The sequence below is a fragment of the Manacus vitellinus genome, unplaced genomic scaffold, assembly GCF_001715985.3.
Source record: "Manacus vitellinus isolate BGI_N305 unplaced genomic scaffold, ASM171598v3 scaffold_4_pilon, whole genome shotgun sequence".
NCBI classification, from domain to species: domain Eukaryota; kingdom Metazoa; phylum Chordata; class Aves; order Passeriformes; family Pipridae; genus Manacus; species Manacus vitellinus.
The window spans coordinates 12,239,538-12,254,027 of NW_021940604.1; the positions used below are offsets into that span (position 1 = coordinate 12,239,538).

General features: G+C 44.4%; 1 protein-coding gene across 1 annotated transcript; it reads left to right on the top strand.

The window, feature by feature from the left end:
* The first annotated feature begins 10,882 nt into the window (after positions 1-10,882).
* On the top strand, positions 10,883-14,146 carry CCN2 (cellular communication network factor 2). Its single transcript, XM_029962736.1, is given in 9 exon segments — positions 10,883-10,888; positions 11,011-11,520; positions 11,523-11,562; positions 11,565-11,591; positions 11,594-11,634; positions 11,636-11,690; positions 11,819-12,070; positions 12,289-12,500; positions 12,824-14,146. Coding segments are annotated over 9 exon segments (1,440 nt in total). The 3' UTR covers positions 13,121-14,146.
* The last annotated feature ends 344 nt before the right edge of the window (positions 14,147-14,490 follow it).

Sequence of the window (14,490 nt, forward strand, 5' to 3'; positions counted from 1 at the left end):
ATGCATACCTGAAGCTACAAACTGGATTTCCAGATAAGGGAAGAGGCTAAGAAGAGGCATATCCCGCAAAGTGGGAGAAATCTCTCTTATCATGCCAATGTTCACCCTTTACATGATAACTGCGCATCTAGCCTGGGACCACAATGGACCATTGATTGATGGTGACACAATAGGCAGCTGCAGCTGTTTTAGGAGATATCAGAGACTCAGTGACATGTCCTGTGACACTATCCATTGGAAAACTCCCCACCCCAGTGAGTACGAGGTGTTCCCACCTGAGCTGGGAGTGTGTAATAACTCATAACTTCTTTGAGTGTTGGGGGCGGCTTCCCCCAGGCCCAACAGATCAAGACCACCACTTCAACCAACAGACATGAAAGCTGAGACTACCAAGTTTCATCGCTGGATCCCGTGGGTGATGACTATACACACCTTTCCACCCTTATCCTTTCTTTTCCTTTCTCTCCCTTATGCATTTCCTTAAGTGTTATATTTATGTTTTAATAGTGCTATATTGCTATGCTTTAATATTGTTATGTTTTAATAGTGTTATATTGTTATGCTCTAATGTTGCTTTATTGCTACAGATGCTTCAATATTGCTGTATTGCTATAGATGACAACACCCAAACCAGCAACATACCTGTTTACCTTTGAAATAAAACTGTTCTAAAATAAATCATATATACATATATATATATGTATATATGTTTACAAAAATCGATTCTTCAGTGTGGTCTCACTCTAACCCACCCCAAGGGATTTAATAATAAGAACCGGGGTTACCCTCCCCTTCTGGGGTGGTCGCAACAGATGCAAAGGGGCAGAGGCAGGCAGGGAAGAAAGTTTTACCCCTCCTGCTCTGGTGATGACATGTTACAGCTGGTCAGGCAGAGTGTCAACACTACCCCATGGTCAATCTGAAGCTACTTACAGCAGGGTATTGTATTATGTCTAACAATTATCCCCTATACTTGGGTTGGAGCCCGGCCCCGGGCACGGAAAGGAATGAGAGAATGGGAGCTTCGCCTGTGTGGACAGTGCCATCGTGGGAGATAAGAGGGGAGCCCCGGAACACACAGAAGAGAAGGACAACTCTAAACCCAGGCAGACGGAGCTCGTTCAGCCCTGTAAGGCCATCCATCCAAGAGAAGGTCACTCTAAACAAACCTACATCCTGAGGACCTCGCTGACACTGTCCAAGCTCACTAAGCCCCGGCAGATGAACCTCAGGATTAAAGGGTGGGCTCAGTTCAGCGCACACTGTGTCTCACCTAAAAAATCCATTGCGCAGGCTCGAAGGTTTTACCCACATTTGCAAAGCCGTGTATCACCAGCGCGTTTGTAACAAATGTGGGTAGAGACCTTTCCCCAATCTTCGTTCGTGAAGACTGGCCATGATATGATATCCCCTACACTTACTTACCAATTCAAAACTTCCTCCCAAGCAAGGGCAGTCATTAAGCAAGAGGATTGCAAACTCTGGGTCTATTTTCACCAGAAGTCTCCCAGCATCAATTCTGTGGGCTCACATCACACAAATTATGGGTGCTCTAGTCTCTTAACCTTTGGAGGTTTTTTCTCTCCACCTTCCCTGTTATTCCCATCTTAGTTCTCTCCAAAACTCTAATACATTGGTTCACTTAGTCTAGAATTATCAAATATGTTCCAAGTCCTGCAACTATGTTCCTGCTTAGCTTTCTTGGTAAATTTCTGTTGGACAGAACTTCTCCTTACCTTGCTGGGGTATTTTTCTTTCATATTATTATTGTTTTTCTGATTAAATGATGAGAATGTACTGATCCATGTTGACCTGAAGCAAAATCAGGAAAAATAAAGGAATTTTGAGTAAAAACATAACTTTGGCAAGATTTGCTCTGATGGCCTTCAAGAAACAAAAATTAGACACCTCATCCATTCATCAGCTAATTTGGCTTTAAATAAAGCATGTGTGGTTTTCTTGCTGTAATTATATCATAATAAAATGTCAAAAGCGTACAAGGAATCAGCTCTGGACACAATGTAAAATTACATTTCCACATGAACAAACCTGTGACCTCTAGCACCAGAAATACACATCTATACCTACCTTTTCAACTAGAAGAATAATTCAATTACACTACAATAACTCTGCTGTCCATTCATCCTAAACCGTGATGAAGAGTAGAAACAGAAGGCCTAACACATCTAGTCAAAAACATGTCATGTCTTAAACACTCAAAAAGGATTGCTGTGATTTCCCTAAAACTTAACTTACTTTCCTTTTTCTTTTTTCCTTGAAGTGATGAAAGTGGAAAACCTGTAGAAACTGGATTTACAAACCATATATGCTATTTTACTCTTGGTTTTGTCTTTGTACACATATCGATTCTTCAAATGTTACAAAACACACACCATGTTCAGAATTAACATCTTTACACTGTGCTTTGTAAAAACACTCTACTCAGGGTCTAGGTTTTTATATTGTTAGGTGTCAGCCTTTTCATTCTCTTCTTTTACATACTCACACTTCTTTGCCAATTTCCTCAGGAAATATTCTAGGGAAAAAAAAACCTTCAACAAACCAAGTTGAAGGTGCTTTAGGAAAAGTGGGACTCTTCAGAAGAGTAGGTATCTTTAAAATGGATTTATGTGACACTGAGACACTGACTCAGGTCAGTGTTCCCCACGGTTTTATTACTGCAAGAGTCCAGGTGAGTGCAGTAAACTGTGGTACAACCTTCAGTATGCTTCTGACTTTAATCCCCTCTATAATTCATGCATCATTGGAATAAAGGGAAAAATTAAAATATGCTCTAAATTTACTTGATTTTATCTTCTTCTGTTTGCATTTTTATGTCTGGTAAAGTTCCTGAATTTGCAACAACCACCCTAATTAAAAACAAGAAACTTGAGGTTTAGGCACAGGTTCGGAAAATGTATATAGATATATATATTCTTGTTATCTTAGATGTTTATTCTTAAGCAAAACCAGCCTTGCATGCCTTGAGAATTTCATTATACTTAACATAAGTTCCACTCAAACCTAGACACATTACTTCCCAAAAGTATAAACAAAGTCCTTATGTCTTATTTGGAAACTGGACCATTAATTCCATTCTTTTTTGTGTGTGTTAGTTAGGCACAAGGTTGTGGAGCAGCCATTGAGTTCATCAATACACTAAACACAAAGAATGTGGATTTCTCCCAGGCTCCTTTTGATCATAGTTCAAAAGTCCAAGAATCACAGACATACAAAATGCACAAAAAAAATATTACCCAAAGAATTGTTTTCCTTCCCATCCTATTCCCGTCATTAAAACCAAAAGCAAAGACCGGCTTGCCATATTTCCCTCTGCATTCTAAAATAACACATTTAGCAACTAATACACAGCATTGTTGTTTCTCATGATAGGTTACAGAAACACAAATGCATTTCTCCTTTAATTCTTCCTTTTTCCTCACTCTATCTCATTACAAATCTGTGCACTCAGATCTAGATGATTTTATTAAAAAAAATGTGCCTGATTCACTCCTTTTGGTTGCTTTCCTGATCATTAACTAGTTCCTGAAAATTATTTCGTTCTTTCCCCAAAATTGTTGACTAGGTTGTCCAGTGATAAAACTCCCTAACACAGACTCCTAAAGCAAGAAATGTAGTCACTCCACTGTGTCCCTCAATGCAGGTTGTTCCTGAGTGCAGTGGGGCAAGAGATAACAGAGACTGGTATCTGAAGTTGCGGAGAACAGGAGCACCCGGACTTTGCTGCAGACACATCTTTCTTCGCCTGGCAAATGAGTTGAACTCACTTGAACTGACCTGAGCACTGTTTCTTGGTGGTAAAATGCTGTGAAGGCAGTGGGAAGGAAGCTACCAAGCCCACCTCATCCTTGGCTGTTCATTTACAGCACTCTCCTCACACACCATTTTCTCCACTCCCTCCTGTCCACCCCATTCCCCTGCAACCCTTTCCACACAAATACATTATGTGCACCTCTCTCTTCAGCTCTTTTTAGCCTTTCCCAGTCAGCACCATGGCTGGTTGTCTCTGGGTATATGCTCAAATTCGGCACATGGATGCAAAGGTAACAGGAGGGATAAGCTCCTTTCCAACTTCTTCTTACACTACACTACTCCAAAATCCCAACCCGCTCTGTCAACTCCCACTCTTACATTCCCATCTCTGCCCACATCCCTCCTCTGCAAAATTACACCAAACCCCCCGGCAGGGCAGGATGGTGGCTGTCAGCCATGCTGCTACCACAGACTATGCATTGCAAGAGCAGCTGTGGCCACACACGGGACGAGAGAGCAACCCTACAGCCAGGGTCAGGGCATGAGGAATGCATCCCCCTTCCCCATCCTGGCTGCATAGGACCCAGAGAGTCCAGTTACTTCTGGGTTAAGCAGACACGGTGGATTTCAGCAACACAAACAGTCTCACAGGAACAACCCTTTTCTATCACGTTGGCAAAACTGTCCTTACTGTGTCCTCTGCCTTGCCTCTGCCTCGCATTTTTTCTTCATTAGTCAATAGCCCTAACGTGGGAAAAGCCTTTTGTCAGAACGACAGGGATTTTGCAAGTACTTTACAACTCCCACATGTCATCTTCCCTCCTGAGGCAGGAAAACAATTCAGTCACATTCCCCTTATATCTGGACAGAAAAGCTGGTAGGAATGAATAAGGAAAACAGCGTGTGTTTGCGATGCAGTGAACCATTCAGCTTGTCGCAGCTGCAAAAACCCTCCAGCTCCTTTCTCCAACCAATCCTTACATTCTTAGCACATCCACCACGTTTTTTCTTCTGCTCTTCTCCCTGCGAGGGACTGGCCAGGGAATACAACACTTGCCTACGTTCCTTCCTAGGCAGCACAGTCCTTTTCAAACTTCTACTCCCCCCTGTGGTAGTTTGATGGCAAAAAAAGAAATAGAAAGCATGCTTCCCAAGTCATGCACCGTACCGTCACTCTTTGCAAACCATTTATCAAGAAAAAAAAAGAGAGATATGAAAGCCTAGGCGAGGTCTCACTGAATTTAAGATGGTAAGACAAGAAAGCTGTTTCCAGGGAATTTGAAAATCAACCCTCGGTATCTTGTGAGTGACACAAGGAGAAGGAAAAAGATGTTGCTACTTCATATATGTTTTTACAACTTACCTGAAATTTTTGTATTATAAAGTTTGTAACTCACAGAGGAACACTGCTTAGCACAGTTTTAAGACTTTCAAATACCTTACAAATCTTAGGCAATGAAAAAAGGCAATTGCTGAACTGTCTTTTCATCCCGTGTCATAATTGAATCTTAAATAATCATACAGATCTACCATGCTATTAAGGTTAGACTTTTCCACAAGATCCATCATGGGCAACTTCCTCACAAGAAATGCACCACAAATAACTTCTTAGGCTCAATCTTCATAAAGACCCCATTGTCCAAAATGATCAAAGCAAACACCTAGGTACAGTAAAAACCTAACCTTGATTTCTATTTAAAACCCTTTAATAAAATGGTTATAAATGGAGTAACATGTTCAGAAACATTTGCTGTTACTGAGAGTCCTACCACTTTTACAACATCATGCTTATGACTTAAAAGCCACTCATTACTAAGACATCTGTAGCAACATGGTTGTAAACTCTAGACCTGAGACCATTGCTGTTTAAAACAACTAGGTTTCCTCAATTAGTTCCCACAGGAAATCAAAATATCTTAGACATGTTCCCACTTCCCTAACAATGCACATTTCTTGGAGTATCTGTTTTTCTCATCTCCATGTGAAAAATGGTCTGACAGAGAACTGCCCACCAACACCAGAGGGATTAGCATTTCAAGATGGTTTTCAGACCTGCCCCGGTAGTTGCTAAATTTCACACACATTCGTGGGTCAATAAGGAAGCCACCTTGGCTGTTGTAGGTTACATCCTAGTTTCCCTGCCTGCGTCATTCACACAGATGTATTCACACAGGTCACATACCACACATCACTTGCTGAAAAAACAGCCAGCCAAGCTGGCAGCTGAACCACAGGGAGCCATTTTCCTGAATAATCATACAATCTCTAAAACCTGATGTTAATACATTGAGGACATTACGTTCCTTTGCAGGTCAGATGATGCAGTGTGCTTATCAAATCCTCCAGAGGCATTACGGACCTATACAATAAGTTAACTCTTCCACTTTCTCAGGAAGGACTGTGTAAACAGAAAAGCCCACTATACCAAGGTCAGTAACTCAGGTTGCATCACAAATGGGGCAGATTTTACAGACAGTTCTCTCTCTCCTTTTGTCCACAATGAAAACACTCTGTTATCCCCACATGTACAAGTATTGACCCTATCTTATCAGACAACATTGACAATTGTATCTCACAGGATTCTCCACAGGCCTCTACTTCTCCACAGCAGCTAAAATGTAAATTAAGAGATCCCACAGTTTACATCAGAGCAAACTGCATTTGTTAAGGGAAGTCCCTGATCTGGTGAAGTCTTAATTAAACATCAATGTCTCTCAGTTTGAGGGAGAAAAAAAACATGAAACTTCAAAATTTACATTGACAGCTCCTGAGAGAAGCAGGTTGAAAGACTGAAAACAAAACATTTTAGACTAAGCAGATCTGATTCATACCTGCCCACATACTCCATGATGGAGTGGGAGGAAGTGTTCCTCCAGCTGTTTTCCACGTGGTTCCTCTGAGAATCTCAACAGGATTTCTGGTGCATGTTCTGAGTTAGTCCCTGGCCACATTTCCTCTCCAGCCAGTGACACTAACTTTTTGTGAATTGTTAACCGTTTATGGAACAATTGTCAAAGGAGTGGTTAGTGACTCACTGCAATCCTACACTAGTTGACTTACACAGCAAGAGGTTGAGAACCTCAGTCAAATCTGAAAAATAAACAACTGAAAGTCTCTTCCCTCCTTATTCACCTTTGTGAGCTGTGGAAGGACTGCACTTTCCTGCAAAAACCCAGGACATAGCCAGCCTCCTCACAGGTGTAGCGAATGCTGCTCCTACAGTACTTATAAGATCTATGGCAAATTTTTCAGAATAAAATCAGACAATCTGAATCTGTGGCTCAGTAGGTAAAGGACATTTGGCTTCAGGCTACTTATAATTTCACTTTTGTACAAATAGTTTTGCATGTGCTTTGAATACTCATTTGGATTATTCTACTTCCAGTAATCACTTTGCTGGTTTAAGACCACACACAGTCACCAAAACTCCAGTTCTTTTTTTTTGAAGTAAAGCCAAGAGCTTAAAGCAGCAACTGTCAGTGATTCTAGAAGTAACAAAATATCGCATGTTAAAACATAAAGAATGTTAAGTTTAATAAATGACAATTACAGAAAACAACAAAACTCAGGTCTGCTAATAGGAATTGCATCTATTGGGTTTGCGTTGCTGAGCAGCTTTGATGGACTTGGACTTCTCAAGTCCAAGTATTGTGATGGACAACAATGCATTTAGTGATCCACCCAACTCATAGTAGCAGAGGATCTGAACTAGTATCTCAAGGAACTTGGACTAGGATCCACCAGTTTGGCAGTGAACATTTCCATAGGCTCTATGCCATCTACTGCCCCTCCCAGAATTCTTATTCTGGTTTACTTTGGAGAAGAGCTAATGTCTCTCATTGGTAAGATGAGCTGACGTGAACTGTCGCGGTTCCAAAGCAAAAGGCTTTGTATCACTCTAACAAAGCAATACAAATTGCACGACATGGATAACTTGCTTGACAGATCCTGGGAAATGCAGTTTTTGCTTTGCCTTTGTTGATTCATGAGCTCACACATCTCTCAAGAAAAAGGATGAGTAAAAGTCCAGCAAGCAGTCTACTTCAGAACCCTTTCTATGCCTACAGATACATAGAATAAGCTACCAGATGACTTCTAAGAAAGAGAAATACCAGGCAACCACATTCACGATTGAATAAATATCTTTATTTTTATTCTCTGTCTATTTCTGAGCTAGCAGAGTAAGTCTTTTTTGGAATCTGCATTTTAAGCAAAAGCCTGCAAACGTAACTTTAACCAGACGTCTCTGAATTTTGAGATATATTTATTTCAATTTTTAAGAAATATCCTCCTGAGCGTTTTGGGAAAGGAACTAATTGGCGTACTAAACCTGAGGCAAGCCAGAAATGTCCCAAGCCAGCTACAAGCCTATCGTGATGATAAACAGCTCAGGGTCCAGATGTCCATATATGGAAAGACTTCCTATAAGACTGACAGTACTGTATGTTCATTGCGTATGGTTGTTGGATCAGATTCACATTCCTCGGGTATGTTTCTCTGGGAGCTTTTGATTTCCGCTTTGAGGGCTGGCTCAGACCTCCAATTGCTCTTATAAAAAAATATCTGTGACTGAAAGTTGAAAATGTGCAAGATTCTTTCTTTAAGTACACAAACACTCCAAGTCTAGCCACTTTCCTGTAGTCTTGCCAGGTTTTCACTATGTCTGATACCTGATCAAGTGACTTTTTGGGGGGAAGCAGAGAAAAAAAAAAAGAAGGAAAAACACGAGAGAGGAATGTAGCAATCCACACCTGTACATTTTACAAGACTTCATCAATTGAAGCTGATGTAGACACACACATACCGTATATAGCTGTGTAAACAAGTCTGCAAGACCAGTGTAGTGAATTCCTAGTTTCAGTAGAAAAAATATACTATCTTAAAAGCATGTGCTGTATAAACACCTGCATGGAAGTCAAAATTAGTGCATTTTAACCATTTTATTCATCAATGCCAATATGTACTTCTCCAACCAGTGGCATATTCAAGAGGCACCTGGATGTGGCATTCGGGAATATGGTTTAGGTGTGATTATGATGGTGTCAGGTTGCTGGTTGGACTAAATGAACCTGAAGGTCTCTTCCAGCCTTGACGATTCTGTGATATTATCATCAGAAAGAATAAGCTGAAGACTGGTTGGACTCTGAAAGAACTGCCTTTGCTTCCAGGTTCCCTTCGCCCCCCCGCGTACACATACATGCACAAACGAGATACCCATTGTGACACATCTAACAGCACAGAAACCAAAATGAAAAAAAGGCACTCCTAAGGACTCAGATTCTTACCCACCCTTGTGGGCTGGTAGAACTTGTGATTTAGTGGGCTAATGCCCAATTCACCATGGTGCAAGACCAGAATTAGTTCTGAAGTCCAAATACCTATTTAAGTAGTTTTTCTCAGGGCAGCAAGTGTATGGGGCTTGCTGTACTTGGCATACAGTGGGAAGACTTAGGACAGATTTATCCTGTAATTTTGGATTTCCTGGCTTTCTGGTGGTTTGTTACTTTTAAACATACTTTTTCTGTCAGTGAGATTCTTAGGTTTTGTTTAATAAAATTGTATCTCTGAAAAAACCTCTCACATGGAAAGTTATAAAACATGTCTCGAGCTTCTCTCTCTCTCTCAGATGTTCTCCTTACCATATTTAGGCATTTAAAAAAGGCATTCTGTTTACCTGGTTACATTTGCATTTTGGTATGCATGTCATACATAGTTTGGTACACATAGTATTTACCCAGCACTGAGGCCACTGGAGTCCTTCAAGTAAATACAGATTCTGGGAGGCTTCATGAGTTTGGGAACATGTATTATTTACCATAACTATTCCTCTGAGATTTATTTTTTTTTCTTTCAGAGCCAATCTCATTTCTTTTAACAAAGAATTTTGAGTAGAAGAAATTATATCCAAATTACTTTACCAGACAGAGTACAATGCTGGCAGAATATAAATAACAGTTTTATGGTACAATAGTCCTACTGGGGCATTACATGAAGAACTTTTTTCCCCTCATGAATCCTGTGCATACATATTGCTACATCATAGCGTGGAAGTATGCCTACATATGCAGGGATGGAAAGAAGCAAGGGAAGGGGGTGGTACAGCAGCCGGGAGAAAGCCTGTATACAAAAGATAACATCTTTTAAGATAACTATCAGATTTCAGTTTGCTTAAAACGATGATGCATTAAGCCGGTCTCTCTTACTAAATGCTAATATACTTTTACAGGTCAAAAGCCAAAACATTGGCATTCCTTCTGTTAAAGTGGAGGTCAAACAACATGACATCACTGAATATTCAAATGACACACAGGAGGTGGGGGAAGAACCAGCCTTCGGATTAAAACAAAACAAACCAAAACAGTTATCTATAATGACTTAATACAAGCCATAATGCTTACGTCTTGAGTTCAGTCAAATACAAACTACAGTGTTAAGGTTTTGACTGAGTGCAGTAGCATGCCAGTCTCTCCCCCTTGTAATCCTGGGGTGGACCATTAAGAAGGTTGGGAGGCAGGGCTGTGCAAGGAACGTGTTGCTCGAAAATGACAGCTGCACACAGGCAGTGGGAAAATAATAGCCACTTCTTCCATGCTTCAGACTCCATTGGCTGTGCCAAGTATTTCAGAGTAAACAGGCACTCTCTCTCTATTCATAGAGAGCATGTATTAGGGAAAGAACACATTACAAATATCCAGTATGATTCAGTGGTACACAGAGTCAATTTATACCCGGTAGTGTAATTATACCTTTTTTCGGTGGTAGCAAAGCTTCGGGACCGTTCGCCGCCGGGCACCAGGTACCCTGCGCCACTCCCGGTCCACCCGCCTGCTGTCCTCCCTGCCCGGAGGAGGGACGAGGGGCGCGCGGGGAGCACAGGGGAAGGGAAATAGCGGATTCCCCCGGCCGCCCCTGGCAACCGCGCCGCTGCCCCCCTCGCCCCTTCTCGCCGAACCCGGCCTCCCGCTTCGAATAACGCCGCTGCGGAGGCGGCCGCGGAGCGGCGCTGGCAGCGGCGGTGGACTTTACATTTAAACACATCGCAACGAAAAAGGAAAAAACCCAGGGGGAGGGGCGGGGGTGTTGCGCTTGGGGGGGCGCAGCCGGAGGAATGCGGGTAGTCAGGGTCAGGCGCCCGGGCGGCGGCGGCGGCGCGGGCGGGGCGGGCGGCGCGGCGCGGCGCGCAGGAATGGCGCGAATTCGCTGTTTGTCGGCGGCCCATTCAGCCCATTTGGCGAGGCCGCGTCGCGCCGCCTTATAAAGGGCGCCCGTCCGGCAGTCGGGCAGTCACACATCCACTCTTCTCGCCGGCACTCGGACGGAGCGCGAGGAGAGCGGAGCCCTGCCACACTGACAGACACCCGGCCGGCACAGCGCCCGCCGCAGCCCCGTCCCCGGCGCCGCGAGGAGAACCGCCCCAAGGGAAGCTTCCGGCTCACCTCGGCTCACCTCCGCCGGGCAGCCGACGCCGCTGCCTGCCCGACCGCCGCCGCGCGCCGCCCACAAGCCGGCCGACCGCTTGCAGGATGCGTCCACGCCACCCTCGGCCCCCTTCGCCGCCAGCCTGCTTCCTCCGCCTCCTCAAGCCCGGTAAGCTTCTGCCGGCCCGCGGCGCCGCCGCCCCTGCCCCGTACCGGCGGTCCCGGCGACAGCCCTGACGTCTCCCTTCTCCCTCTCTCCCCCGCACTCGCAGGAGGCGGCACGGCCAGGAGTGCAGGCGGGCAGTGCCAGTGCGGCGCGGGGCCCGCGTCCCCACTTGCCCCGCCGGCGTCCTCCCACTGGTGCTCGACGGCTCGGCTGCTGCCGCGTCTGCGCCAAGCAGCGGGCGAGCTCTGCACCGAGCGCGCCTGCGACCACCACAAGTGGGCTCTTCTGCGACTTCGGGTCCCCCGCCAACCGCAGGATCGGCGTCTGCACGGGTGAGTGGGGGCCGGGGCTGCCGCCTGCCACGGGAACGGGGACGGGGTCCCGCCGGGCAAGGGGGCGAGGGAAGAGGGAATCTCTGAACCAACCGCCCGCCTCACACTCGGCCTCCTGCCCCTCGCAGCTCGGGACGGTGCCCCGTGCGTCTTCAGCGGCATGGTGTACCGGAGCGGAGAGTCCTTCCAGAGCAGCTGCAAGTACCAGTGCACCTGCCTGGACGGGGCGGTGGGCTGCGTGCCCCTCTGCAGCATGGACGTCCGCCTGCCCAGCCCCGACTGCCCCTACCCGCGCCGGGCGAAGCTTCCTGGAAAGTGCTGCGAGGAGTGGGTCTGCGATGAGACTAAAGAGCAGACTGCCGTGGGACCTGCTCTTGCTGGTGAGTGGGGATGTCTCTATGGGTGGCAGCCAGGGGAAGGGGGCATGGAGGTTGAAGGCTGTGGGATGGGCTGACACAGGGCACCCCAGCAGCTGGATTATGCAATAAGTAGAGTCACCTCACAGTGTGGCTGCCTGAATTTCTCAGGAAAAGAAAGGAGCCTTTAACAGGGCATGAAGTGAGGCAGTGGTCTCATTTTGGCTTTCTGTCTCCTGCAGCTTACAGACTGGAAGACACTTATGGTCCAGATCCAACAATGATGCGTGCCAACTGCCTGGTGCAGACCACAGAATGGAGTGCTTGCTCCAAGACCTGTGGCATGGGCATCTCTACCAGAGTCACCAATGATAATGCCTTCTGCAGACTGGAGAAACAGAGTAGACTTTGCATGGTCAGACCTTGTGAAGCAGACCTGGAGGAGAACATCAAGGTAAATATGATTGGCTTTATGTATGATCTTCTAGGATGCTTCCATCCACTAGCAAAAGGCCAGTGACCAAAAGTGCAGTTCCGACAAGTAGTCAGTTTCAAGTGGTTTACCTTGAAATTTGAGTTTTACCCTAGTGGTGAACAGCTTACAGTTAAATATCTTTAATTTTTTGTCATGCTGTATATTATGGCACAGTGTACGACGCTCTTGCTTAATGATAATATAGTAAGGATTAGCTTGTCTGCTCTCCTTTAACTTGCAAGTTTAAGTACTGCGTGAAATCCTGCCTTCTAAACGTCTTGTATTCGCTTACATCCTAACAGAAAGGCAAAAAGTGCATTCGCACCCCCAAAATCTCCAAGCCTGTGAAGTTCGAGCTGTCTGGCTGCACCAGCGTGAAGACCTACAGAGCCAAGTTCTGTGGTGTCTGCACTGACGGGCGCTGCTGCACACCCCACAGAACAGCCACCCTCTCTGTGGAGTTCAAGTGCCCTGATGGGGAGATCATGAAAAGGAAAATGATGTTCATCAAGACCTGCGCGTGCCACTACAACTGCCCTGGAGACAATGACATCTTTGAGTCTCTGTACTACAGGAAGATGTATGGAGACATGGCATAAAGCCAGAAGGAGACGCTGAGTAGATTCTCAACTTGAACTGATTTGCATCTCATTTTGTAAAACATGATTCAATAGCACAAGGTATTTAAATCAGTTTTTTTTTTCAATTTCAACAAACTGCTCCATGTGACTTAAGACAATTTTTCTACTGACCCCAAACGGTGGTTTGAAGAAGGTAAAAATGGACAGTGGGACCACAGCAAGACACAGCTTCAGAACACGTTTTTCTTGAGGTGGTGGGACGACGTTAAGGGAAATAGGCAGGAAAAGCAGATTCAAGCAAATGTTCCCTTAATGTGGTACAGCGTGGTTCATCTAGTAGTGCAATTGAGAAGCAGACCGTTGGCATGTTTGCTGGCACTGGTTTAGTGACAGCAACAGCTGGAATGCAAACACCCAGCCAAGTGATAAGTAGAAGGTGTTCTGTTAGTCAGGACAGTAATGTTTCAACTCTGACACTCTGATTCGGATGGCTTGGTCAACAAGAATCAGAATCATGTCTATTAGACTGGACAGCTTGTGGCAGTTAATTTACCTGTAACAAGCTACTTTTTATTAATATTGTAAATACTGTGTGTATATATCTTTGTACAGTTATCTAAATTAATTTAAAGTTTTGTGCTTTTGTTTAATGCTTTGAAAGTTCACTGGTAGCCTTCTTTTTTGGAACAAGATAGGTAAGATTTAAAGCTTGTTTGACAATGCATTCAAAGCATGAAATAGATACTCTAGTGGAAATTGCTCAGATAGGGCCAAATGGTGAGTTGAGGTCAAGATGAAGTTGAGGTGCCTGTAGTGTTACAAAGCATTCATCTGGCAAAATATGTTTACTCACACTTTATAGGACAAGTGGCTTTAAGAAAAATGGCTCTTCTGTAGCTCTTCAGTCTTTCCGCTCGAGCATTTGTTTCTTTCTTTGACTATGGCTCTTTTTGGACAGTTTATTTGTTGAGAAGTGTGACCAAAAGTTACATGTTTGCACCTTTTTAGTTGAAAATAAAGTATTTATATTTTTATATAAATATATAAATGGCTTGGTATTTCATTTGCCTTTAGTCTTCACTATTCCTTTACATATTCCTAAAAGGGCTTGGCTTTGCACTAGATGAAAATGAAGTAAAGTGTGGTGGGTTCGTTGTCCAGAAGCACATACACTTAGGAATAAACTAATGATTTACAGTTACTTACTCTGTTACTAGTGAACCAACTCTAGTTTGTTACTCTTCTGAATGGAGGGCGGGACAGGCTTGCTTTGCCAAGTCTGATATGGCATTAGAAAGTGCAGCAGGTCTCTCATGCATCACGATGGTTTGAAGGGAGCCAGCTTGTCACCATGGTGATGGACTGCTGCTCTAATACACCATGACACG